General features: G+C 51.3%; 1 protein-coding gene and 1 non-coding gene across 2 annotated transcripts; one reads left to right on the top strand and one right to left on the bottom strand.

The window, feature by feature from the left end:
• The first annotated feature begins 2,082 nt into the window (after positions 1 to 2,082).
• LOC147366474 (uncharacterized) lies at positions 2,083 to 26,363 on the top strand. Its single transcript, XM_086316180.1, has 4 exons — positions 2,083 to 2,135; positions 3,260 to 3,441; positions 4,540 to 4,829; positions 24,391 to 26,363. The coding sequence occupies exons 1-4, from the start codon at positions 2,083 to 2,085 to the stop codon at positions 24,589 to 24,591; spliced, it is 726 nt and encodes a 241-aa protein (XP_086172306.1). The 3' UTR covers positions 24,592 to 26,363.
• On the bottom strand, positions 26,098 to 26,169 carry TRNAG-CCC (transfer RNA glycine (anticodon CCC)). Its single transcript has one exon. It is a non-coding gene; the product is annotated as a tRNA-Gly (tRNA).
• Positions 26,364 to 26,523: the final 160 nt, after the last annotated feature.

The raw sequence follows: 26,523 nt of genomic DNA, 5'->3' as shown, positions 1-26,523 counted from the left end.
CCCTGGGTCAGGAAGATCCCCCGGAGAAGGAAATGGCAACCCACTCCAGTGTTCTTGCCTGGAGAATCCCATGGACAGTAGAGCTGAGCGTACGAAGTCTGTGTCGGGGAGCAGGAAGTCTCTGTCCCTCTTGAGGGTAGCCGCCCACTTCCTGGGGGAGTGAAAGTAAGTGCCGAAGAGCGGACCTTCAGCTGTCTCTCTGCCATGAACAGGGTCCACTTGCAGACGCCCAGATCCCAGATCTGCCCTGGCCACACGTCTCGGCATCCTGCTGCCAGGACGCACGAAAGCACCTGAAAGGGTGGTCTGATGTGACTGACTGAAGAGCAAACAGATAATGAGGGCTACTTCCACAGTTACGTAGTCTCCTGAGGTGTCATCAGGCTATGACTCGCACATTTGTGCTCAGTCACGTCCAACTCTTCATGATCCCACGGACTGTAGCCCACCGGGCTCCTCTGTCCGTGGGATTTTCCAGGCAAGAATACCGGAGTGGATTGGTTTAGTATAATTCTCCATTTCACGAGTGCCTGCAGCCTTTAAAAATGCAAACACATGTGTGTTCCCAAGTGCTTACTGATTTCCAGGCAAGAGCAAAGATCCTAATGTTCAAGGAGCTTTCTTGGGGGAAAGAATCTAAAAAGAGCAAGAAAGTTATGGGGTGAAAGCAAATCAGCAATGAATTCCGACGTGAAGGGCAGCTGTTGTTAGGACGGTAAACAGAACTGGCGATGCTGGCGAGGGGCCTGTGAGCGCCCGCTGGTCGCCAGGCACCGCTGGGATGTTGTGACAACCAGCTATAGAGGCTCAGGCCGGCACGAGTCCCCGGCCCGGACTGGAGGTGCACACACCGGGGCCGAGGGCCAGCTGGAGCTGCGCCCAAGCGCGCAGAGCTGGGGAGGGCGCGCAGGCACCTGGAGCTCGGCCGGATGGGGGTTCCGCTAGATCAAGCAGCAGAAGAGAGGAGAGGGCGGGATAAGGGGATGGGTGCGCCGACCTCTCTGGCACCTTCCTCTCCGGGAGGCCACCTGGGCACCCTCTGCGTTGGCCCAGGAAAGACAGTGGGCCTGGTTGTTTTTCTAGGGAATTAAGAGGCGACTAGAACCACGCCTGAAAATGCTGCAGCGGGCCTGACAGGCCTCTTTATTTAAAAACAAACATCCCATTGTTTGGTAGCTTTGGGGTTTGTTTTGCAAAATTAAACCTGGCGATGGAGATCAGATTTTTGTATCCCTTCACTTTTCATGAAAAAGACTCAAGAGAAAAGAAATGTATTATATTCTTAAATGGGCTTCCTTGGTGCTTTAGACAGTAAAGGATTTGTCTGCAATGCAGGAGACCTGGGTTCTATTCCTGGGTCTGGAAATTCCCTTGGAGAAGGGAATGGCTACCCACTCCAGTATTTTTGCCTGGATTATTCCATGGACAGAGGAGCCTGGCGGGCTAAAGGCCATGGGGTCACAAAGAGGCAGACACGACTGAGCAACTAACACACACATGTTCTTAAATACTCTTGGAAATAATGCGGAGGGTTTGATTTTTTTTTTTTTTTTTTTGAGTCATGAAAATAAGTCTTAAGTGGCGGCACCATTAAACTGTCTTTTTCCTCCCAGCTGAGTTAACAGCTCTTCTGTGTCATGGTTGAGCGATCTGTGTTCAGCCCTGGCTGCCCCTGGATCGTTAGGAACAAACAAAGCAGGAGACAACGTCTAGTGACTCAGATCCCCGGGGGGCCTGGGCGCCCGGCCGAAACTTCCTGGTGCGCTTAAGGTGTGGCCGGAGGTGGGAACCTCTGTCTAAAACTCGACTACCCAGACTCCACACGCCCAGCTCCCCAGGGAGTTATTTAAGCACCTCACTTACACCAGCAACTTAAAACCCACTCGTGTTTCATTTCCCTTCTCACCAGCATTTGTAGCGGAGAAACCTTGGGGACGCAGGCTGCAGAGCACCACCTTCACGGTGTAACGCGAATAGAAGGAGATGCAGAGTTTCGGTTCCCAGTACGCAAACCCGAGGAAGCGGTATTCCGGCTTTCGGCAATGCAGCAATGCTGAAACGTGTCCAAGGCAGTAAACCTGCATGGCACTAAACCAGAGCCCCGTCACCTCCCGCTGGTTTGGGTTACGGACAGGGTGAGCCCTCAGAGTTTGCAGCCACAGGGTCCCAAGATATTAACAGGGAGTCCCTGCGTCAGGCAGGTGAGGTCCTTCCAGTCCCATTTACAAATTCAGTTCAGTCGCTCAGTCATGTCTGACTCTTTGCGACCCCATGAATCGCAGCACGCCAGGCCTCCCTGTCCATCACCATCTCACAGAATTTAGAGGGAGGCCCAGCAGTCCCTAACAGGCCAGAGGGTTAGACACGTTTGGGTCGGGATCAGACACACGTGGACTGATTCCTGTCCTTCTACGACTCAGCCACGTGAGCTTGGAGTTATGGGCCTAAGTCAGACTTAATGGCAGACTCTGGACACTGACCCCAGGGCTCCACCTTGCTGGGCCCTTTCATGCTTCCAGGACCCCCTCGCCCCCAGGTGGCTCACTGCCTCTGGGGGGTCTCACTGCTTCTGAGACCCTTTACCCCGGTCCCCGACCCCATCTAGCTCTCATTCCATTCAGTTCTACCACCATCATCTCAGGACATGCACACTCATGTTCTCCTTTCTGCGTGCTGACTGGGTCTGGGTTGTGTGCTGTGACATCCTGGGCTGTGCTCCGCCGATACTCACCTGAGTCCCCGCAGGTGACGCCCTGTGGACCCGCCCTCACGCAGTGTGACCGCAGCTGTGCCCACCCCCCACTGCTGCTCCCTGCAGACAGAAGCCTCCGTCCTCTGGGCAGCACAGAGCAGTGAGGTGGTCACAACATCGCCGCCTTCTTGCACGCCACCCTGGATTCATCGAGTTCAGCGTGAGCACATTTGCAGAAAAGCTTTCCTCCCATGGTCAGTGCGGTTGTGCTGGGGGACCCCCGCAGCCCACAAGGTGTCCAGGTCACGTCAGCTGTAGGCCAGGCTGCCCCCTCCTCAGGGTCTCCCCGCCAGGGGCCTGGGACTGACGGAGAACGGGGCAGAGGAAAGAACGGCGGAGCGACTTGGCGACGGCCCCGCAGGGCGCACCGGCCACATCCCAGCGCCTGACACCAGGGCTGGCTGGGGGCAGGCCCCCAGGGCAGGCCCGGGAGGACAATATGAAACATGTGAGACAAAGGCGGCCTTCTGTCAGCCTCTTCCCTCCTGGCCTCTCCTCCACATGCAGAATACATGCCTGCCTCCCCGCCTCCAGGCTCCATGGCCAGGACTGTGGATCTGAGATCGCGGGGCCAGTGCTGATGGGCGGTGGGCTGGGGTGTTCCTTGAGAAGCTCCTGCCGCCTCTCCCACGGAAAGAGGTCCCAGGCCGTGGTGTCTGGCTTGTGTCTCAGCCTTCTGGAAGGATCTGGTAAGGAAGCTCCCAGGGGAGGGGAGCTCCAAACAGCGTGTTGATGCCGCCATATAGAGCTTTGCCCCATCTCAGCTCTTTCCCCGAAGACTGTGCTGTTGGACGTGAAATACTCATCTGACTGATTTCCACAGACTTTTACTTCCATAGATCAACCCATTGTGCGTGCTAAGTCGCTTCATCGTGTCTGACTCTTTGCGGCCCCCTGGACAGCAGCCCACCAGGCTCCTCTGTCCATGAGATTCTCCAGGCAAGGATACTGGAGTGGGTTTCCAGTTCCTTCTCCAGGGGATCTTCCTGGCCCAGGGATTGAACCCAGGTCTCCTGCATTGACAGGTGGATTCTTTACATTTAGTGCCACCTGCAAAGCCCTAGATCAGCCCATTAGTTTATACATTTTCTTTGCTTCTCAAGTTATCTGGGGTGAAGAATCATTTTTTTTTTCTATCTTCAATTTCAATGAAATTTTAAAAAGACCTGCAAAGTACACGGCAAATTTTTCTATTATTAATTCAACAGACGTAAGGCTTCTTTGACCTACGTTGTAGCCCAGATGGCTCTAGTGGTGAAGAGCCTGCCCGCCGATGCAGGAGACGTAGGAGACCTGGGTTCGATCCCTGGGGCAGGAAGATCCCCTGGAGGAGGCAATGGCAACCCACTCCAGTATCCTTGCCTGGAGAATCCCATGGACAGAGGAGCCTGGCAGGCTACAGTCCATGGGGTCACAGAGTCGGACATGACTGAGCAACTGAGCACACATGAAAATTTCCACTTTCAGTTTTCTAAGCGGCTTTTGAGTCCTTCCTACCGGCTTCTGTGCTCATCTCCCAGGGACCAGCTTTGAGCGTCATGGCTCTGAAGGGCCTTTGCCTCCTTGTGGGTTTGCGCAGTGCGTCAGGTTTAGAACCTTCTGGATGTGACTTTGCTTCTGACTAGGAGCCTGAACTCAGCTCCTGACAAGCTGACGGAGAGAATTTGTCCAGATGAGGGAGCTTGCACGGCACATGTCTTATCGGGCCTTTGCTTTGGGCCTCCCCGGGTCTCCGTCCGTAAGCCCATGCCGTTAATCTTCTCGGTTGCTTTCAGGCGAATGATGAGCTGTGCGCGCGCCCGGCCGTCCTTCCTGTCGCACTTCAGGTGGACAAGCGTGGGCTTGTCGAGTGCAACCGCAGAGGCACCGGCGGCCACCACGTCACCCCTCCCTTCGCAGGGTCCTCTTCCTGTTCTCTGACTCTGCTTCGGAGAGTGCTTCCTTAGCTTCGGGAAGAGGCTGTAATCTAACTCATCGTCTGTTTGCTCTGAAAACCAGCGTGGACGTGCAGAGGCCGACTGGATCACCGTCAGTAACCGTGCTGCCAGTCCGAGAAGCCAGCCCGGCCTCTGAAGCGGTGAGTGCCACCCTGCTGGTGGACGCAGGTCAGGTTTCCCTGGCTTTCTGTCAGGCTGTGTCCTTCCATCTTTCCTCTCCGTAATGACAGTCATCGAGCACATATGTATTGAGCGCCTTTTGGTTCCAAACAAGGCTGCGTAAGTGAGACTCTTGGTCGGAAAAAGTAGAAACCAATTCTGAATAACTTTGCAAAAAAAAATAAAGGGAATGGATGGGAGGGATGGTCAGCAGCTCACAGAGCTGATGCGTCTAGAGAGCAGCTGAGGGAAAGTGGGCAGGATGGAGGAGACCAGGGGTGAAGCCACAGGCGGGGACCGTCACCAAGGCCCACACGCCCCTGCTCCGCTGGCCCGGCGCCCCGATGCGCCCAGCCCTCAGGATCTGAACACGAGATCTCCTGTGGGCAAATGTAGGTCCCAAGCTCGGCTGACGCTGCCAGGACCTGGCATTTGAGTAGAAGGTGGCGGGGGCTTCCACGAGCAGGTGAGTGTGGACAGTGACCAATTGGGGGTCTTTGCAAGCGTCTCCCTCTGGGACTGCACTCTGGCAAGTCAGGGGGCCTCGTGTGTCCTGCAAAGAGAACGGACGCCCCTCCTCCAGGCCAGGGAGGCCCAATCTCCACGACACTGACGGTGTAGGGTGGGCTGTTCTCGGTGGCTCCGGGTGGGCCGGCTGCCCGTGCACTGGGGGACATCGAGGAGCACCTCTGGCCTCTATTCACTGAGTGCACGAGCCGCCCCTCCTCAGGAATGACGACCGATAGGCAACAGTATCTGCCCCTCCTGACCGTGACCCCCATCAGAGGTTTTGTTAAAGTTCCCCAGCCCATGTCAGAGCCCTTGGAGCAGAAACCCCGGGACCTGAGGTTAGAATTTGCTTTTAAAGTCTTCCCTGATGGTTTTATGCACGTTAGAGCTTGAGTGCCGTGGATATGGGAGCTTTGTAAGTGGTGGCAGGGGAGGGTGGTTAGGTTTCCCTTCTAGAGAGGTCGCTCTGACAAGCAGAGGAGTTTAGAAAGTCCGGGATGGAGAGGATGAACCTGCGATGAAGACCGAGGTAGACGTGGAGCAGAGAGACCAGATGTGAACCCTCGGGGGTGAGTCTCAGAAGACGCTCTGTGGGTGCAGGGACACGTGCCCGAGCACCCCTAGATTCCTGATTTGGAGGATGGCGTGACGGTGCCCGAGATTGGGAAAGTCAGGGTGACTCCCAGGAGAAGAGAAGGAGCTCAGAGTAGGACCCGTGGGGCTCCTGGGGCTGACAGGACCCCCTGATGGAGGCCAGTGTGGAGACGGGGTGTGGTGCCGTCAGCAGCCTGGGGGTCACCGCAGAAGGAACAAGAGGGCAGAGCAGAGCCCTGACAAGCCAGCGGCATGTGGGCAAGGGGAGGACCCGGGAGACAGATGGAGGGCAGAGGCCAGGGAGACAGGAGGAGGAGCAAGGGGAGCTGAGGGAGACCGCAGGAGTGGACCCCCGGCCGGGTGCCAGGATGAGGTGATGGACAAGGGCCAGGGGTCTCATACTCTGTGGATAAGAAGTGGCCTTTGCAAGAGTGATTTTGGTAGAGTCATGAGAGTAGAAATCAGATCACAGCAGCGATAAGTAAGGGGCGAGACAGTGAAGGAGGAGAATGCCGTCTTGGGAGGGAACAAGATGGTTGACAGCACTCCCCGGGGGCTGAGAGGCAAAGGAGGATTTCTGTTTGTCCTTAAAGCTTTTGCCATGTCGCAGGCACACATTCTACCTCACGGACGTAAGCCCACGTACTTTGGCCAGTTTTGATATATGTCGCATCTGCGAAACCATCGCCACGATCAAAACGGTGGCTGTGTCCTCAGCCTCAAATCTCTGGTTTCTCCTGGGAAGTCCTCCCCCCATCCTCCCCCGCCCTCCCCTCTCACCCCAAAGCAACCACTGACGGGCTTTTCATCACAATCGATTAGTTTGCGTTTTCCAGAATTCTATCTGAGTGGAATCCAAGCTGTTGGCTGTGACGTATAAGGTTACTATAAACACACACGTGCACAGATGTTCCTACACTTTCTTCTGGGTAAATACCTAGGCTTGGAAAGGGGATTCAAATCGTAAACTATGATTAACTTTTTAAGAAACCAACGTGGTGGCACGTTTCACGTCCTCACCGGTTGGAGGCCGAGCTCTGTACCCCAGCCCACACTTGGAGTGGCCCCCTTTTCAAGTTTAGCTGTTCTCTTCGGCCTCTGGTAGCATCTCATCCTGATTTTGACTTGAGCAACATGTTTGTTTACCAACCCTGGATCTTCTCTGCTGGGGTGTCTATTCACATCTTTTGCCCATTAAAAAATGTTGTTTCTGGTGATTTTCCTCGTTCTAATCTTAAAGGGTCCCTGCACTCACTCTGCGTGTGTGTGTGTGTGTGTGTGTGTTTGCAACCTCTCCAGGCAAGAATACAGGCAATATTCTCCAGGCAATACTCCAGGCAAAATTCTCCAGGCAAGAATCCTGGAGTGGACTGCCAAGCCCTCCTCCAGGGCATCTTCCCAACCCAGGGATCAGAGCCCTGTCTCCTGGGTACCCTGCATTGTCGGGCGGGTTCTTTACCGTTAGCACTGCCTGGGAAGGCCCGCTCACTCACTGGAAAGGGATCAAATATTTAATGAGGAGAAATTATGAAAGGCTTAAGAAATGCTAGGCTTACACAGACACTGCCAGGAATGTGGTTTTCTTAAACAGTGTCCTTTGTCTTCGGTGTTTTTGCCCCTGTGAATGTGTCTTGTTTCTTCAATGACTGAAAGATCAAAATGCAGACACCACAGCGTGAAGCAGCAGCAGGATCCGATAGAAATCCTGAATCCACTTCTTGAGGAAACCGCGTTGCAGCGCGGGGTCCCCTGGGTGCCTCTGTGGCCTTTCTCTCCTTTCATCTGCTTCATCACCAGCGAGGGGGCAGCCCAGCCCCCAGTCCGCGGCCCAATCCCGTGCGGAGGTTCAGGCTGTCTCCAAGGGAACCGGGACCGTCTTCCTGTTGCTTCCACCACCCGCTCCGAGTCCCGAGTCCTGTAAGCGCATCTCTCATGTAACAGGAAAAAACGCAAGAGGGGAGCTTTGCCTGCTGATGAGAAGAAATCACTCGGCCCGGCGGGTCTGTGGATGGGGGCTTCCCATCGGGCTCCCTCCTCCCCCGCTACTGTGGGCGTCAGGGGCCCGCGGTGCACGGAGCCCCCCAGACAGCAGGTTCACAGGCCCAGCAGCGGGGAGTGACAGGATGCTACAAACGTGGAGGCGGTGAGAGCAGGTTGCCATGACAACACAGGTGAAGGCCCAGTCGGCACAGGGCCAGCCTGGTTTCTGTCTGCTTGTGGGCAGAGCATCCTCTTCTGGTTGGAGGGCCGTGCGAGCCTCTCCCAACCCCCCAGCCTCACTGTGACCTGCAGAGGAAAGGAGCTTCACACTGGGGTTGTGTGTGTCCGAATCAGAAACGTGTGATGCCACGGTGCTCGCCCTTAGTATGTGAAATGCAATCTCTTCTCTTCTACCACATTTATAGTATACAGAGTATGTTGCATTATTTTCTCTTCTGTTCCATAAAAAATGATCCACTAAACTGAATGCATGACCCTAGCGGTTGCAGACTTGAGGTTTGGAAAAGTGCCCAGATTAATGGATAAACTTTCAGGCACTTTCCTAAATGTGGTCAGAGGCTCACTTGCTTTCTTTCCTCTTTTAGGCAGAAAGAAACTGAGGCACAGATTCACAGACTTTCCTCCTGGGCTCCCAGCTGAGCGGGCAGGGTCTGGGCAGCCAGGTCAGGGTCCTCCCGGATGTCCATGGCCTCCTGGCTCAGGCAGGGAAGGGGTGTCTCCAGTTGCAAAGGAGAAGTTTGTTTTTTAGCCACTTTTAGCTGGGAAAGACTGATGATAGGAGGAGAAGGTGGTGACAGAGGATGAGATGGTTGGATGGCATCACCGACTCAATGGACATGAGTCTGAGCAAGCTCCGGGAGTTGGTGATGGACAGGGAAGCATGGTGTGCTGCAGTCCACGGGGTCGCAAAGAGTCGGATATGACTGAGCCACTGAACAGCAAACAGCACTGAAATACAGTGGCCTTTATGGGGGCTCTAACTGGTATACAAAGGCACTAGAATATAATTTCTTTCTTTTCTTTAAAAAATGTTTTCAGGGATAAAAGTCCATATTCTTGGTATTTCCAAATCTCCCAAAGCAATTCATCTGAAGTTTAGAATATTTTCTGGGAAGGTGTCCTCCAATTTGTAACATACATTGTCAACACATTTTCCTCTAGAAATGCATTTCAATTTGTCTTTATTTTTGTTTCAACATTGAGTTTATTCAATTTAAATTTCTCTTTTTAGATTTTATTCTACCTGCTTCTGAGTCATAGTTATTTGACACCATAGTAAATCAGTAGGGCCCCAGAATCATTAGTATAATTACTTACTGAAAAAATAAGATTCTGTCACGAAGCATGAAAGTATGAGAATTTTCACAGGAGTGTAGTATTTATTTCAAATTGCACAAAGCTGGTTCTGTGCTTTCCTCTACTTTTTCTAGCGTGCCGTTCTTTTTTTCCCTTCCATCTTTCCTTGCCTCACTTAATCTCCTTTTCCCTCTCATTTATCCTTGAGTCTGTGTGATTGTCTGTTTTGAAATGTCAGCAATCTTTCTCTTTAGTCATTTACACTCTGGGCCAGTTAAATATCCGGCCATTCACCTTTCTGTCTGTTCCGTCCTCACCCTCATCACCTTCACAGCAACGGGGTCTAAGCTGCCCAGAGAATGTGGGCTGACTCAGCACAGGCAGGAATCCTGATAAAATATGAGACCACAGCATCATTTATGAAGCTTCCCTCCAAAGTGAAAACATAACAGTTCCTGGAGACTAGCAAGGGCATGCTGGGTTTGGATGTGACAAATGATGGATAATAATGCCATCTTTCTTCAGGAAAACAAGGCTTCCTGAGCGTGTGGGGAGCAGCAGCAGTGGGCGGTGATCTCACTTCTAGGGGTGGGTTGGACAGGGACAGGGACAAGAGAGGCGACCAGCTCCCAGGCCAGCTACTGAGCCACACTGAGCACCATCAGGAAGGTAGCATAACACCTGCCTAAAACAGAGAAATCTCACCATGAGTCATCGGCATTTAATGCAGAATTAGCAGACCTGCCGTGACAGTGAAAGTCGCTCAGTCATGTCTGACTCTTTGTGACCCCCATGGAGTATACAGTCCATGGAATTCTTCAGGCCAGAATACTGGAGTGGGTAGCCTTTCCTTTCTCCAGGGGATCATCCTAACCCAGGTCTCCTGCATTGCAGGAGGATTCTTTACCAGCTGAGCCACAAGGGAAGCCCAAGAATACTGGAGTAGGTAGCCTTTCCCTTCTCCAGGGGATCATCCCAACAAAGGAGTAGAACTGGGGTCTCCTGCATTGCAGGAGGATTCTTTGCCAACTGAGCCATCCCACGGTGTAATGGTGAGCACTCTGGACCCCGAATCCAGCTGTGAAAGGCCAGCTCATAATAGTCCTTCAGAAGCAGAGACCAAGGAACCCAAGTGCAGACTGCTTGGGTGCAAGAGCCTAGGAGCCACCCGGAGCCCCTCTGCACGGAGGAGTCAAAGTCCCTCCTGCCCCTGTCCTCTTGCACAGACAGCTGCCACCTCCTCCCCCCCCCCGCCCCACCCCCACCCCCCCCACCTGGTTTTAAGAGCAGGCTGTGGGACAGAAACTGGATCTGCACCTTGGGGTGACAGCCTGTCCTTCACGGCACCAAGTACCTGGGCTGCACGGTTCCCTCAGGGGAAGCACCGTGTCCCCTGTGTCCCCATGCTGGCAACTGACTTTGCGAATGTTTTGGAAACTGAGACACTGGCATTTACAGTTGCATAAACTCTCTTTCAAAGGCATAGTTCAATCTGTCAAACTCTCATCAGACAAGAAACTGGATCTTGGAGCTCTGGACTTGTGCTACCATGGAAACCTCCAGAAATTTCAAGTTGGTGGCATCTCATTATCTCAGAATCCGTACCTGATGCTGAACAGAAGAAAAGCAACGTGAGAGCTGAAATACCCGTGGGTTGCGACTTTTAAGGGTCACCAACGTATTTGTGCATGTTATGTAATCACTATTGTTAAAGAAAACCGTATTATTCCAGGAAATTAGCTACAGCTCCTTAAAATTTACAAATTACACACTCAAATTTTTTCAAAATAGTTACAGAAAAAAAATTATTTAATACTCTGCCACACAGGAATTAGCATAATAGATTATAATGCTTTTGATAGCCATGACGTCAGTAAAGAATATTTTCTGTTGTGAAATACAGTTGGTATGAAAACCTGAACATTAGTTGGTAGGGGACGAAGCAGAAATGTTGAAAAGTTGAAACCTGGTTTGCTAGCAGTGAGATGAAGTTGCCGAAATCCAAGGAACCTGGACCCTGAGGGGCGTGTGAGAGTCTCCAGTTGCGGGGTGGGTGGCATCCGGTCTGCTGTCTGAGTGTGGTCTTCCTTCCTGTATAATCTGCTCTGCGGCAACATCAGTGGGTCAGAAAGAGAGCCTCGCCTGCAGGGAAGGGACGGGCAGGTGCCTGGTGGAAACACAGCTCCAGCACCATGGACAGGGGACACGCTCTTCTCTAGACATGAAGCTGACCCCGGTCAGGGGGCAGGTCAGGAGCTGCGGCGGGGTGGAGGGTGTGGATGGTGATAAAGGGTTAAAGAGGAGGGTAAGGCTGAAGCCAGGTGCCCAGCGCTCCTTTTCTCAGGCTTCTGCCGGGCACAGGGCTGTCACCGCGGGATGCAACCAGGGAAGAGTCTGACCACACAGTGGCCAGGGCACACGCGCACGCACGCATGTGCACACACACACACATGTGCACACACACGCACACACATAATCGAGGATGGAGACTCGGCAGCATAACCCAGGCTGTGGGGTCCAGAAAGAGACCCTCCTCCAGCACGAGACAGCGGGTCAGGTTGCTCAGAACTGCCCGAGAGCTGCACTGGGGCTGGAGCTGGTCCCCTCTGGGGCGGGTCTTTGTTGACCTTTTGAACTGTGGTTTTCAAAAAAACTCCTGAGAGTCCGTTGGACTGCAAGGAGATCCAACCAGTCCGTCCTAAAGGAAATCAGTCTTGAATATTCATTGGAAGGACTGATGCTGAAGCTGAAGCTCCAATACTCTGGCCACCTGATGAGAAGAACTGACTCATTGGAAAAGACCCTGATGCTGGGAAAGATTGAGGGCAGGAGGAGAAGGGGACGACAGAAGACGAGATGGTTGCATGGCATCACCAACTTGATGGACGTGAGTTTGAGTAAACTCCAGGAGTTGGTGATGGACAGGGAGGCCTCGAGCGCTGCAGTCCATGGGGTCACCAAGAGTCAGACACGACTGAGCGACCGAACTGAACTGAACTTGATGACCTTTCAGGAATTCCTTGGGTTGGCCAACCTCGCACGAGAAGCTTGAGATCTGCCGCCGTGAAAGTATTTGCAGCACAGAAGGGAGCCAAGGCCACGAGGCGGCACACAGCTGGAAAAGGCTGTTGGGGGGAGCGGGTGTAAAACGAGGGACATGCAGCTCCTCTGTCACCGCCTGAAGCAGCTGGAAGACTTGCTTCCCAAAGGTGCTGGCCGCCCGGGCCGCTCTGGCATCTCCTGCACCCCCACTCCTTGGACGGTCACTCTCACATGGAGGGTGTTCTGCCAATTTGCACAGTTGTGCCAATGCACCCAGGGAGGTGCCCAGAGCTCAGTGACAGGCACAGATGGGGGCTGTTAACCAAGCCGGCAGGTACCAGGTGGTCCTGGCAAGGCCGCACCTGAGGGCCATGCCCGGGGCCCGAGTGCTGGAGCTGGGGGGGCTCTTCTGCAGCGGCCGCCACGCGCGTCCGGCCTTCCGGGTATCTGGGCTCCAAGGGGACAGAGGGGCCACACTGATGGGGCTGCAGTTTCCTTCATTTGTGACCTTAGTATTATTACTATTTTTCCTCAGAATTTGACAGTGTGGGTTTCTCTTTTCTTCAACTAACTGCATTCATAGCACTAACTCTCAGGTCAAAAGTTGACACAGAATATTCTATGGTTTTAAAAGTAGTTTTTCCCGCAATGAAACAGGTAACACACCTGAATGTCAGACATGGGTAATACATCAGCTTGCTGTAACAAAGCGGCACAGGGTGGGTGTCTTAAACACCAGAACTTCATTGTCTCATACTGGAGGCCAGAGAGTGTGGTTAAGGCTTGGGGAGGGCTGGTTCCTGCCTTGGCGCTGCCCCCAGCCCCCAGCGATGGAGGTGATTCTTGGGCTTCCTGGGCTGTAGGTGCATCTGCCCGAGTCTGTCTTCACCTTCACAGCGTTCTCCTCCTGTGTGTGTGTGTCTGTGGCTGAGTTTCTCCTGTTTATACAGACACTAATCATGTGTGATCTGGGGCCCACCCTGCTCCAGTATGATCTTGTCTCAACTGTGTCTCCAACCACCATCTTTCCAAGTGAAGTCACATTCTAGGCACTGGGCTTAAGACATCAACCCACAGATTTTTAGTAAAGGTGATGCAACCCGCCAGCGTTGCAGTCAGTTGTAGCTGCCACTTTTCCTTCTTAGACTTGAGCCTCTTTTTAGCATAGTGTGTACCCAGAACTCAGATTTCCAAAGGTTAATTCTGTTGTCAGCAGCAGGCTCTGTGAACGTTGTGAAGATAAAGACGTGAATTCCACAGCGCCGCGCTCATGCGGACTTTAGTCCTATTTTGACAAGATCGCCGAGTTCTGATGAAACAGCAGGAAGTAACGTTTGGGGTCAATGTGATGGTGGTCTCTCTCTGTCCGCCTCTATGAGCTCATTCGCAACATTGATGCTTGTGAAATAGAGGGTCTGAGCCTATCTGTGCTTTAATCACGTGTGACACTTCCTGAAAGTGAAGGTGTCAGCCACTCAGTCGTGTCCGACTCTTTGTGACCCCGTGGACTGCAGCCCGCCAGGCTCCTCTGCCCATGGGATTCTCCAGGCAAGAATCCTGGAGTGGGGTGCCATGCCCTCCTCCAGAGGATCTTCCTGACCCAGGGATTGAACCCAGGTCTCCTGACAGTTCATATCTGTTCCTGTTTCAAGATTTTCTTCCTCTGAGGCTCTCTTACTTCTGTTACCATAGCAAAGCCCAAAACTTTTTTAGGAAGATGTTTATTGAGACCTCATATACTTTAAGTAATAGCTTTAAAAGCATCAAGACGACTTGGATGTGAAAAGAGTTCAACTATTTTATTTCATGGTCGAGTTTAAACACATCTGTTTAAGATGCTCGACGTCCCCGGGTTACTTCAACAGGAAGCTGCTGCTTCTCACCTCTGATGGGGTTAGGATTTTCACGAGGGCGGCCGGGGCTCTCATCCACTTCCAGATTCTTCTCTCCTCTGAGCCACGTAACACACGCTGAGCTCCAGGACCACGTACAGGTGCCTCCTGTGGGCCGGGCCGTGTTCTCAGGGCAGAGACGCAAGAGGTGAGCAAAACACGAGTCCTCGGCCTCTCGGGCCTCGGTCCTGCCACAGGGAGAGTCCTCGGCCTTGCGGGCCTCGGTTCTGCCGCAGGGAGAGTCCTTGGCCTCGCGGGCCTTGGTTCTGCTGCAGGGAGACAACGTGGAGCCAGAAGAGTCAGCCGTTGTTGTTTACTCACTCAGTCGTGTCTGACTCTCTGTGACCCCAGGGACCGTAGTCCGCCAGGCTCCTCTGTCCGTGGGATTTCCTAGGCAAGAATCCTGCAGTAGATTGCCATTTCCTTCTCCAGGGCATCTTCCCGACCCAGGGATTGAAACCATGTCTCCTGTATCTCCTGAATTGCTGGTGGGTTCTTTACTGCTGAAGCACCAGGGAAATCACTTGTCAATACAAGTCAGGTCGAATCACGCACAAGTACATGACATACGCAGAGAGTTTGCCCTGATGTGATGAGCAGAGTGGAGGAAAATGAACCAGGGGTGCAGCCGAGCACCAGGGGCGGGGGAGGCCCAGCAAGAAGTGCGCTGGAGGGGGTGGGACGGGCCCGCGGTGCAGACATGGGCACAGACCTGCCTGGACGGAGCTCCCAGGGCAGCGGTTGCCAGGCTCCTGGGCCTGGGCGTAAGCTGGGGCCCTGGGGCACAGGTCACGTGGGCGGGGAACTTCCATGGCAACAAGCCTCAGGGAGAGGAGGTGACCGAGCCCTGTTCTGGAAGGGCACCCGGGGGGCAGCCTGGGGGCCAGCACGGTGGGAGCGGGCTCCCAAAGCCCCTCTGAAGCAACCAGCCCAGAAGCTCCCGGGTTTGTAAAGCACCCGCTGTTTGCAGCCTTGTGTAGGCAATGCGGGCAAGGGAACAACAAAGTCACTCTGACCAGGACAGGGTCTTGTCCCGTGGGAGGAGGACACACACATGTTTGCACACCCCCCTGCAGGCACACACATGCACACGTATACACACATCACATGCACACACGCACACACATGCACACATCACACACATGTGTGCACACAGACACTTAGACAAGGTCAACATTGCCAACCTGGATGAGCTACAAAACCATTATGTGAGATCTGATAAGGGGCCGCACAACCAGTGATTACATTTCTCACGTTTGTGAAAAGTACAAACATTGGAAGGTGAGGCACAGAGAAGGAAACCACGTTATGTTTTCCACTCTTGACGTAAAAGAGCATCCCAGCCACAACAAGCTGTCACCCCACAGTCACTCAAGTGGCTGTAACATGAAAGGACAGACCGTAACGAGGACGTGGAGGAATCCAAGCCCTGTGCGTTACGGTGACAGGGTAAAACTGCGCAGCCACTTTGGAAAGTGGTTTACGGTTCCTTAAAAAGTTCAGCCTCGAATCACTGCATGACCCAGAAATTCCACTTCTAAGCACATACCTAAGACAATAGAAAATTTATGTTCACACAAAAACTTGTACATGATTTTCATAACAGCATTATTCATAAGAGTTAAGCAGTGAGAACAACCCTAATGTCCATCAAGTATTAACAGACATCAAAATCGGTCTCTCTACAACCATACCAGTTAGCCATAAAAGGGAACTACGTTCTTATGTATCTGGTGCAGCACAGATGAAACTTGAAGATATTACGCTAAGTGAAAGGAACCAGATGTCAAAGACTACATGTTGCGTGGTACTATTTGTCTGGAATGATTCTATTTGTGTGAAATATCCAGACTAGAGGTCTGCTGGGGTCCGAATCAGTCTGCCGGGGCTGCCCTAACAAAAGAGCACAGTCGGGGCAGGCGCTTAGACGTTTATTTCCACACAGCTCTACAGGCTGGCTCTGCAAGGTCAGGCTGTGGGCAGGTTTGGTTTCTCCTGAGGCCTCTCTCCTTGGCTTGCAGACACTTGCCCACCCCGCATGTCCTCACGTGGACTTTCTCTGTGTACCTGCACTCCTGGGTCCCTCTGTGTCCAAATCTCCTCTTCTTATACGGGCAGCCATCAGGTTGGATCGTCTCACTTTAATGATGACCTTGTAAAGCCTCCATCTCCACATACAGTCACACTCTGAGGGGCGGAGGTCAGGACTCCAACATCAGGCACCTCTGTCCCCAGGATTCTCCAGGCGAGAACACTGGTATAGGTTGCCGTGCCCTCCCCCAGGGGATCTTCCTGACCCAGGGATCGAACCCCCATCTCTTACGTCTCCTGCATTGGCAAGCAGGTTCCTTAGCTCCAGAGCCACTTGAAGCTGACGGGCAGGCTCTTCCTCTGGGGCAGTGAAAACGGTCTGACGCTCATTCTGGTGATGGGCGCAGTACACTGAGAGACACTCAAGTGAACTCTTTAAGGGGGTGAGTTTCAGGACCTGTGAATTACATGCCTCAGTTAAAAAACAATCTTCTGCTAACCTCCAAAAGAGGCTAATGCAAGTGCCCAGTGGAAGAAACACATGAGAAATGAGGATGAAACGTAAGGAAGTGTTTCCTGTAGACGCAGGACCCCCGCGGACTGGTTTCCCAGTGCCTTTGAGTAGCCACCTGCTAAAGACTCCACGCTGTTGCCAGGCTCCGAATTCCAGGAAGGAGAAAATGCTGAGATGTAAAACAAAGGCTCGCGGTGGCTGAATTCCCCGGGCTGAGCCCTGGTGACTCACGCTTCTGCGGGCGGGTCCGGCCCGGAGCGGGCGCTGCTGTGCTGCGAAGACAGTCCCTCTGCAGCGTCCCCCGGCCTGGTCCTCTGAGCATCTCGCGTCCACAGCTGCCTCGTGCAAAAGCCATCATCCCTGTTCCGCCCGCCCCCTGGGAGCCTGGGCGGGGGCTTTGCGGAGCCCCTTTCTGCTTGACGGAGCCCCGGGCCTTGGGGACGCAGGGCCACCCACGGCGGCTGACGGCTGTCTCTGCCATCTGCCTGCTCATCCTTCAGCTGTGTGTTAGCACAAAGCGAACACCACAGCCTTCTCACAGCATTGTAGGGAACCACGTCTTGTGAAGTGCAGGAGAAAACAGGCTGAAAGGGGCCTTAGGGTAACAGGGATCTTCATCCACAGTTTGGTACGATTCTCCTCAAGTGCGCCTTAACAGGTCACGAATCTTGAAAGATCATGAGAAACGGCTAATGGAAAGAGCCCCTGCAACAGACATTTCATTCTGCTGAAGACAAAGGAAACACAGCTCGTCCTGCTGGAGGAGGCAGTAACTGCTTACGTCACAAGCCAACTCTGTGGCCTTTACTATCTCCCTATGTAACGCCCTCAGTTCCTGTGCGACACGGCCAGGCTGTTCTTGGTGGCAGAAAATATCCCTGTTGTGTGGATGCTAAAAGCCTATATTCTGGCAAAAGTAACACTTTTAAGAGTGTGAATTTGCAGTTTCTAACAAACCTTTCAGAAAAAGGTCATTTTACTGAGCTCGTGTGAGAAATTCACGCAGCTCGTGGTCACCCACAGTCACAAAAGAGAACATGAGCTGAAATCAGCCAATAATGTGGAAAATCCAAGGACCTCGCCTATTCTGAACTCTCCCTGCCGGAGTCAAGATTGGCTCCAGGTAGGGGTGGCGGCTCCTTGGTCCCTGGCGCCCTCTGCAGGAGGAAAGGGGAAGTGATGAGGGTCAGCAGGACGTCTGGATGGCGCCAGTGAGCGGGCGTGCTGACAAAATGAGCTGTGAGTGCAGCTGCGGCCTGGGTAGCATCTGCGCGCGTGATTTAAGGCTCGAGGAATTTCATGTTGAGAAGCCTTCAACCAGAGAAGACATACAACACTTTCATAGGAAGACTTACCGACATAAAGAGACCAGTTCTCCCTGATTTTCAAAATATTTGTTGTTTGGTTGCTAATGGACTGCGGCACACCAGGCTCCTCTGTCCTCCACTATCTCCTGGAGCTTGCTCAAATTGACGTCCATTGACTCAGCAGCGCCATCCAACCATCTCATCCTCTGCCGTCCCCTTCTCCTCCTGCCTTCAATCTTTCCCAGCATCAGGGTCTTTTCCAATGAGTCAGTTCTTCGCATCAGGTGGCCAAAGTGTTGGAGCTTCAGCTTCAGTCCTTCCAATGAATATTCAGGGTTTATTTCCTGTAGGATGGACTGGTTTGATCTCCTTGCTGTCCAAGGGATTCTTAAAGAGTCTTGTCCAGCACCGCAATTCAAAATCATCTATTCTTTGGCATTCAGCCTTCTTTATGGTCCAACTTTCACATCCATACATGACTACTGGAAAAACAACAGCTCTGACTATATGGACCTTTGTCAGCAAAGAGATGTCTCTGCTTTTTAATATGCTGTCTAGGTTGGTCATACGTTTCCTTCCAAGGCACAAGTGTCTTTTAATTTCATGGCTGCAGTCACCATCTGCACTGATTTTGGAGCCCAGGAAAATAAAATTTTTCACTGCTTCTACTTTTTCCCCTTCTATTTGCAATGAGAAGATTGGACTGGATACTATGATATTAGTTTTTTGAATGTCAAGTTTTAAGCCAGCTTTTTCACTCTCCTCTTTCATAAAGAGGCTCTTCAGTTCCTCTTCACTTTCTGCCATAAATGCGGTGTCATCTGCAAACTATAGGTTGTTATCTCTCCCAGAATCTTGATTTTGGCTGTGATTCATCCAGTCCAGCATTTCTCATGATGTACTCTGCATATAAGTTAAATAAGCAGGGTGACAATATATAGCCTTGATGTACTCCTTTCCCAGTTTGGAACCAGTCTGTTGTTCCACGTCCAGTTCTAATTCTTACTTCCTGACCTGCATACAGATTTCTCAAAACGTAGGTCAGGTGGTCTGGTATTCCCATCTCTTTAAGAATTTTCCACAGTTTGTTGTGATTCACACAGTCAAAGGCTTTGGCGTAGTCAATGAAGCAGTTCAGTTCAGTTAAATCGCTCAGTTGTGTCCAACTTTGCGACCATATTGAGTGAAGCAGAAGTAGATTCTTTTCTGGAACTCTCTTGCTTTTTCTATGAGCCAACAAATGTTGGCAATTTGATCTCTGGTTCCTTCCTCTGCCTTTTCTAAATCCATCTTGAACATCTGGAATTTCATGGTTCATGCCTGGCTTGAAGGATTTTGAGCATTACCTTGCTAGCATGTGAGATGAGTGCAATTGTGCGGTAGTTTGAACATTTTTGGCCTTTCTTTGGGATTGAAATAAAATCTGACCTTTTTCAATTCTGTGGCCACTGTTGTGTTTTCCAAATTTGCTGGCATATTGAATGTAGCACTTTAACAGCACCATCTTTTAGGATTTGAAATAGCTCAACTGGAATTCCGTCACTTCCACTAGCTTTGTTCGTAGTGATGCTTCCTAAGGCCCATTTGACTTCGCATTTCAGGATGTCTGGCTCTATGTGAGTGATCACACCATTGTGGTTTCTGGATCACGAAGTTCTTTTTTGTATAGTTCTGTGTATTCTTGCCACCTTTTCTTAATATCTTCTGCTTCTGTTAGGTCCATACCATTTCTGTCCTTTATTGAGCCCAACTTTGCATGAAATGTTCCCTTGGTATCTCTAATTTTCTTGAAGAGATCTCTAGTCTTTCCCATTGTATTGTTTCCAAATAAAGGCTATCAATTTTCTCCCTGGAGATAGATAAATTGATTATAAAGTTTACATGAAAAATAAATAAGTAGAATTTATAAGAATCAATAAGAAATGATAAGAATCAATAAGAAAATCTTGACAAAGAAGAATTTAGGTTGGGGGAAGAGGCTATCCCTTCTAGGCATTACAACATGTGATAAAGTGTCTATAATTACAGCAAGGTAGTATTAGCACATCACTGAAACAGAACAGAAAATCAAGGAGTCAGCCCAAGAGCAGATGGAAATTTAGGGTGATAAGTGCATCCTCTTAGACCTTACTGGGAGAAACAATGGGCTTTTTACTGAATGACGTGGAGAATCGTGGACCGCCTCTGGGAAAATGTAAATTAGATCCATACCCTGTGCTGTCCCTGGGCTCATCCCAGAGGTTCAGAGATCTGTGAGCCAAACGCAAAACCACCAGTTTCTGAAGAGGGGGTCGGTGGTGTGCCACGTTACCCTGGACCTCCACGTGTGAGGTGCTGACTTCTGGGGCTGTTCCTACCGAGGAACCCACGTGCTGTTCCCACCGCCACGAGCTGTGGGCTTGGGAGTCCGTCACAGGAGCCACCTGCGTGGACTCTGCACGTGTCCATTTGCTGGGGCCCAGGCTGTGGGTCCACACGGCGGTCCACAGCACTGGGCGTCCAGCATCCTAACTCTTCAGAGAGGAAGGGCCTTCACTGAGGTGAACTTCCTCAGAGGCGAGAGGATTAAACAGGACGTATATGCTGAAAACTACAATTCTAAAAGACACCTGCACCCCGGTGTTCATCACAGCACTATTTACGATAGCCAGGACACGGAAGCAACTTAGAAATCCATCAACAGATGAATGGATAAAGAAGCTGTGGCACATATATACAACGGAATATTACTCAACCGTAAAAAGAACGAATTTGAGTTAGTTCTAATGAGGTGGATGAATCTAGAGCCTATTATACAGAGTGAAGTAAGTCAGAAAGAGACAGAGTATATTAATGCATATGCATGGAATTAAAAGACGCTTGCTCCTTGGAAGAAAAGCTATGACCAACCTGGACAGCATATTAAAAAGCAGACACCTTACCTTGCCAACAAAGGTCCATCTAGTCAAGGCTATGGTTTTTCTAGTAGTCATGTATGGATGTGAGAGTTGGACTATGAAGAAAGCTGAGCGCAGAAGAATTAATGCTTTTGAACTGTGGTGCTGGAGAAGACTCTTAAGACTCCCTTGGACTGCAAGATCAAACCAGTCCATCCTAAAGGAAATAAGTCCTGGATATTCATTGGAAGGACTGATTCTGAAGCTGAAGCTCCAAAACTTTGGCCAGCTAATGGGAGGAACTGACTCATTGGAAAAGACCCTGATGCTGGGAAACACTGAAGGTGGAAGGAGAAGGGGACGGCAGAGGATGAGATGGTTGGATGGCATCACTGACTCGATGGACGTGAGTTTGAGTAGTCTCCAGGAGTTGGTGACAGACAAGAAGCCTGGTGAGCTGCAGTCCATGGGGTCGAGGAGAGTCTGATGTGACTTAGTGATTGAACTTTAACTGTATGGAATTTATTTAGAAAAACGGTACGGATGAACCTATTTAGGGACGGAGTGGAGACACAGATGTAGAGAATGCACTGTGGACACAGCGGGGGTGGGAGAGAGTGGGATGAATGGAGAAAGCAGCAACCTCGTACATCCACGGAGAAGGCAACGGCACCCCACTCCAGTGCTCTTGCCTGGACAATCCCATGCACGGAGGAGCCTGGAAGGCTGCAGTCCACGGCATCGAGAAGACTCAGACATGACTGAGCGACTTCACTTTCACTTTTCACTTTCATGCATTGGAGAAGGAAATGGCAACCCACTCCAGTGTTCTTGCCTGGAGAATCCCAGGGACGGGGGAGCCTGGTGGGCTGCCGTCTATGGGGTTGCAGAGTCGGACAAGACTAAAGCAACTTAGCAGCAGCAGCAGCAGCAGCAGTGGTACATACATGACCTGTGTATAATAGATCGCTGGCGGGCAGCTGCTGTATATTAATAGTGCAAGAAGCCAAGCCTGCCACTCTGTGGTGACTGTGAGGGAATGGGGCGGGGAGAGAGGAGGGAGGCTCGAGAGCCAGGGGACATATGTGTAACGAAGGCTGACTCACATTGCCGTATGGAAGGCACCAACACAGCACTGGAAAAATTAAAAACCAGAAGAGGCAAAAGCAGCAAGAATTTAAAGTGCAGTTACACCCTGGCTTCGATAACAGTGATGCTCGAGACAGGCAAGGTCTTGTGTGAGACAGCTCCGCTCTTCCGGGCGGGAGCGCTCCGGAGCGCGGTGGACGCCAGCCCACCGACCTCAGGAAACCTGTCTCCGTGTTGGAAAGGGAGCGTCTCCCCTGGTCCTGCCTCCTGCTTGCCCTGAGCAGCGGGTGATGGGGCCGCCCGTCCCCCACTGCTTTCCTCCCGCCTGCTCCCCGGGCCCAAACGTGTCCTTTTTCCAGGTTAGGTCAGGGAGATACCTGTGATTCTCAAAGAGGACCCTAAGTTACTCCTGGCAGTAGGTTATGTCCTGCATCATATCCTTCTTTTTTGGACTACTCGATTATAAAATAGCAAGACTGATGTTTCTGCCTGCTTATGGGTACCAGCCCCGTTTCTTTGTACTTAAAGCTTGTCATGTAGAACTTTTCTGAACTGAAGAATCATCTACGGTGTAAACTAAAAGGATAAGGACGTATTTCATTTTTTAAAAAAATCATAAAGTAATCAACTTTAGTTCTTAGTTCAGTTGCTCAGTCGTGTCCGACTCTTTGTGACCCCATGAATCACAGCACGCCAGGCATCCCTGTCCATCACCAACTCCCGGAGTTCATCCAGACTCACGGCCATCGAGTCAGTGATGCCATCCAGACATCTCATGCTCTGTCGTCCCTTTCTCCTCCTGCCCCAAATCTCTCCCAGCATCAGAGTCTTTTCCAGTGAGTCAACTCTTCACATGAGGTGGCCAAAGTACTGGAGTTTCAGCTTTAGCATCATTCCTTCCAAAGAAATCCCAGGGCTGATCTCCTTCAGAATGGACTGGTTGGATCTCCTTGCAGTCCAAGGGACTCTCAAGAGTCTTCTCCAACACCACAGTTCAAAAGCATCAGTTCTTCGGTGCTCAGCCTTCTTCACAGTCCAACTCTCACATCCATACATGACCACTGGAAAAACCATACCCTTGACTAAACGGACCTTTGTTGGCAAAGTAATGTCTCTGCTTTTGAATATCCTATCTAGGTTGGTCATAACTTTCCTTCCAAGGAGTAAGCGTCTTTTAATTTCATGGCTGCAGTCACCATCGGCAGTGATTTTGGAGCCCAGAAAAATAAAGTCTGATACTGTTTCCACTGTTTCCCCATCTATTTCCCATGAAGTGATGGGACCAGATGCCATGATCTTCGTTTTCTGAATGTTGAGCTTTAAGCCAACTTTTTCACTCTCCACTTTCACTTTCATCAAGAGGCTTTTTAGTTCCTCTTCACTTTCTGCCATAAGGGTGGTGTCATCTGCATAGCTGAGGTTATTGATATTTCTCCCGGCAATCTTGATTCCAGCTTGTGTTTCTTCCAGTCCAGTGTTTCTCATGATGTACTCTGCATACAAGTTAAATAAGCAGGGTGACAATATGCAGCCTTGACATACTCCTTTTCCTATTTGGAACCAGTCTGTTGTTCAATGTCCAGTTCTAACTGTTGCTTCCTGACCTGCATACAGATTTCTCAAGAGGCAGGTCAGGTGGTCTGGTATTCCCATCTCTTTCAGAATTTTCCACAGTTGATTGTGATCCACACAGTCAAAGGCTTTGGCATAGTCAATAAAGCAGAAATAGATGTTTTTCTGGAACTCTCTTGCTTTTTCCATGATCCAGTGAATGTTGGCAATTTGATCTCTGGTTCCTCTGCCTTTTCTAAAACCAGCTTGAACATCAGGAAGTTCACGGTTCACGTATTGCTGAAGCGTGTTGTGGAGAATTTTGAGCATCACTTTACTAGCATGTGAGATGAGTGCAATTGTGCGGTAGTTTGAGCATTCTTTGGCATTGCCTTTCTTTGGGATTGGAATGAAAACTGACCTTTTCCAGTCCCGTGGCCACTGCTGAGTTTTCCAAATTTGCTGGCATACAGAGTGCAGCACTTTCACAGCATCATCTTTCAGGATTTGAAATAGCTCAAACGGAATTCCATCACCTCCACTAGCTTTGTTCGTAGTGATGCTTTCTAAGGCCCACTTGACTTCACATTCCAGGGTGTCTGGCTCTAGGTGAGTGATCACACCATCGTGATTACCTGGGTCGTGAGGATCTTTACTGATGTGTAATTTGCACACAGCAAACGTCCACCCGTCTCAAGTACGCTCGTGGATGTGGATGACTGTTGATGAATGTGAGACTCTGTGAGCCTTCACCCCACCATCTCCCCGGTGAGTCCCCGGTGCTGTGGGCCTTGTTTGAATGATCAGTTCCTCATTCTGTATCGGGATGTTTCTTTCAGTACGACCTTGAGCTGCTCAAGGACAAGCACAGACCAAGGGATGCTCTCTGGACGAAGATGCTCCAAGAGAAAATGAATACGCAGCAGAGGCAGAGGAAGACCCCCAGCCTCGGCTCTCAGCGGGACCTGGAGAGCCAGCGGAGAGAGGTACCTGGTGGTCTGTCGCGTTTGCAGGACGGACCCACGTGCTGCCATTATTGAGCTTGGGGACGCGCCCTTCAGGCCTCAGGTTCGCAGCAGGTGCCTGGTCTTACTTCACCTCCTCTCGATCACACGCAAGCCCTTCCCGTCACGTCTTATCCAGACCATTTCCCAGGGGAGAGCTGGGCTGGAAGAGGTCAGGGAGCTGCCCCCAGGCGCAGCTGGGCAGTGGCAGAGCCGGGGTGTGCCCCAGGCCTCTGGCTACTCCTCACTGCCCTCGGCAAGATGTGCTCTCACCAGCTTTCCCCCCACCCACGACCCTTGCTGCCCGTTCCCCCACAGTCCGGGCCCACAGTCCAGGCCGGTTTTGAGCAGAGCTTGCCCAGGACTGGCTCCTTCCTATCTCTATCTCTGAATTCCTCCTCTGAGTTGCCGTCTCAAGCCTCTCCAGAGAGGCTGCCCGAACATCTCAGACACATTTCATATGCCTTCCCGACTCCAAGTTTCTTCCCAGTCGACGGCCTGCCTGACTGCAGGGGTCCTGGTCCTTCCCACCATCCCACCCTGTTCAGGAAGACTTCATCTGCTCTCAGCAGCTCCCAAACAACCTTCTCCCACACCCTTTATAATAATCCAACACAGTTCCTTTTTATTTTTTAGTCAGTTCAGTTCAGATGCTCAGTCCTGTCTGACTCTCTGCAACCCCATGGACTGCAGCACGCCAGGCCTCCCTGTCCTTCACTGTCTTCCAGAGCCTGCTCAAATTCATGTCCATTAAGTCGGTGATGCCATCCAACCATCTCATCCTCTGTCATCCCCTTCTCCTCCCACCTTCAATCTTTCCCAGCATCAGGGTCTTTTCCAATGAGTCAGTTCATTGCATCAGGTGGCCAAAGTATTGGAGTTTCAGCTTTAGCATCAGTCCTTCCAAAGAACAGCCAGGACTGATTTCCTTAGGATCTCCTTGCAGTCCAAGGGACTCTCAAGAGTCTTCTCCAACACCACAGTTCAAAAGCATCAATCCTTCTGCGCTCAGCTTTATGGTCCAACTCTCACATCCATACATGACTACTGGAAAAACTGTAGTCTTGACTAGATGGACTTTTGTTGGCAAAGTAATGTCTCTGCTTTTTAACACGCTGTCTAGGTTGGTCATAGCTTTTCTTCCAAAGAGCAAACGTCTTTTAATTTCATGGCTGCAGTCACCATCTGCAGTGATTTTGGAGCCCAAGAAAATAAAGTCTGTCACTGTTTCCATTGTTTCCCCATCTATTTGCCATGAAGCAATGGGATCGAATGCCATGATCTTGGTTTTTTGAATGTTGAGTTTTAAGCCAGCTTTTTCACTCTCCTCTTTCACCTTCATCAAGAGGCTCTTTAGTTCCTCTTCACTGTCTGCCGTAAGGGTGGTGTCACCTGCGTATCTGAGGTGGTTGGTATTTCTCCTGGTATCTTGAGCTGCACCAGGTCCTACTTGCAGCACACGGGGGCTTCTATCTTCGATGCAGCGGGCGCCATGTTTCAGTTGCAGCATGGGAGCCCTCGGCTGTGTCACGTGGGATCTAGTTCCCTGACCAGGGATCGAACCTGGGCCCCTCCATTGGGAGTGCAGAGTCTTAGCCACTGGACCACCAGGGATGTCCCCCACAAAGCTGCTTCTGAAGTTTGCTGGCTTCGTGCCTCAGGCTGATCACCAGAGCCCCCAAGCCCTGAGTTCCAGGATCTGGGACCTTCCCCGAAGTACGTGGTCAGTGCAGCTTGTGCCTCCAAAACATTTACTTTGTGCCAATGAGAGACAAAAAAAAAAAAAACTAAAAAAGATTAAAGAAAAATAGATTTGATGGTAAGATGGGAGAGGATACAGGCTGTGAAAAAAATGGAGGGCAGGTTAAAGGATATCTGGGGTGCTGGGGAGGGCGGCCTGCGGGCCTCTGGGTGCGACCACCTTGGAGAAGAGCAGGTGCCAAGGCCCTGGGGTGTGTGTGGTGAGCA

The sequence above is a fragment of the Bos grunniens genome, chromosome 9 (genome assembly GCF_055505025.1).
Source record: "Bos grunniens cultivar Pamir isolate PY7600 chromosome 9, Bosgru_T2T1.0, whole genome shotgun sequence".
Lineage (NCBI taxonomy): Eukaryota > Metazoa > Chordata > Mammalia > Artiodactyla > Bovidae > Bos > Bos grunniens.
The sequence above is the reverse complement of the archived record's forward strand: the minus strand, read 5'-3'. Positions and strand labels throughout refer to the sequence as shown.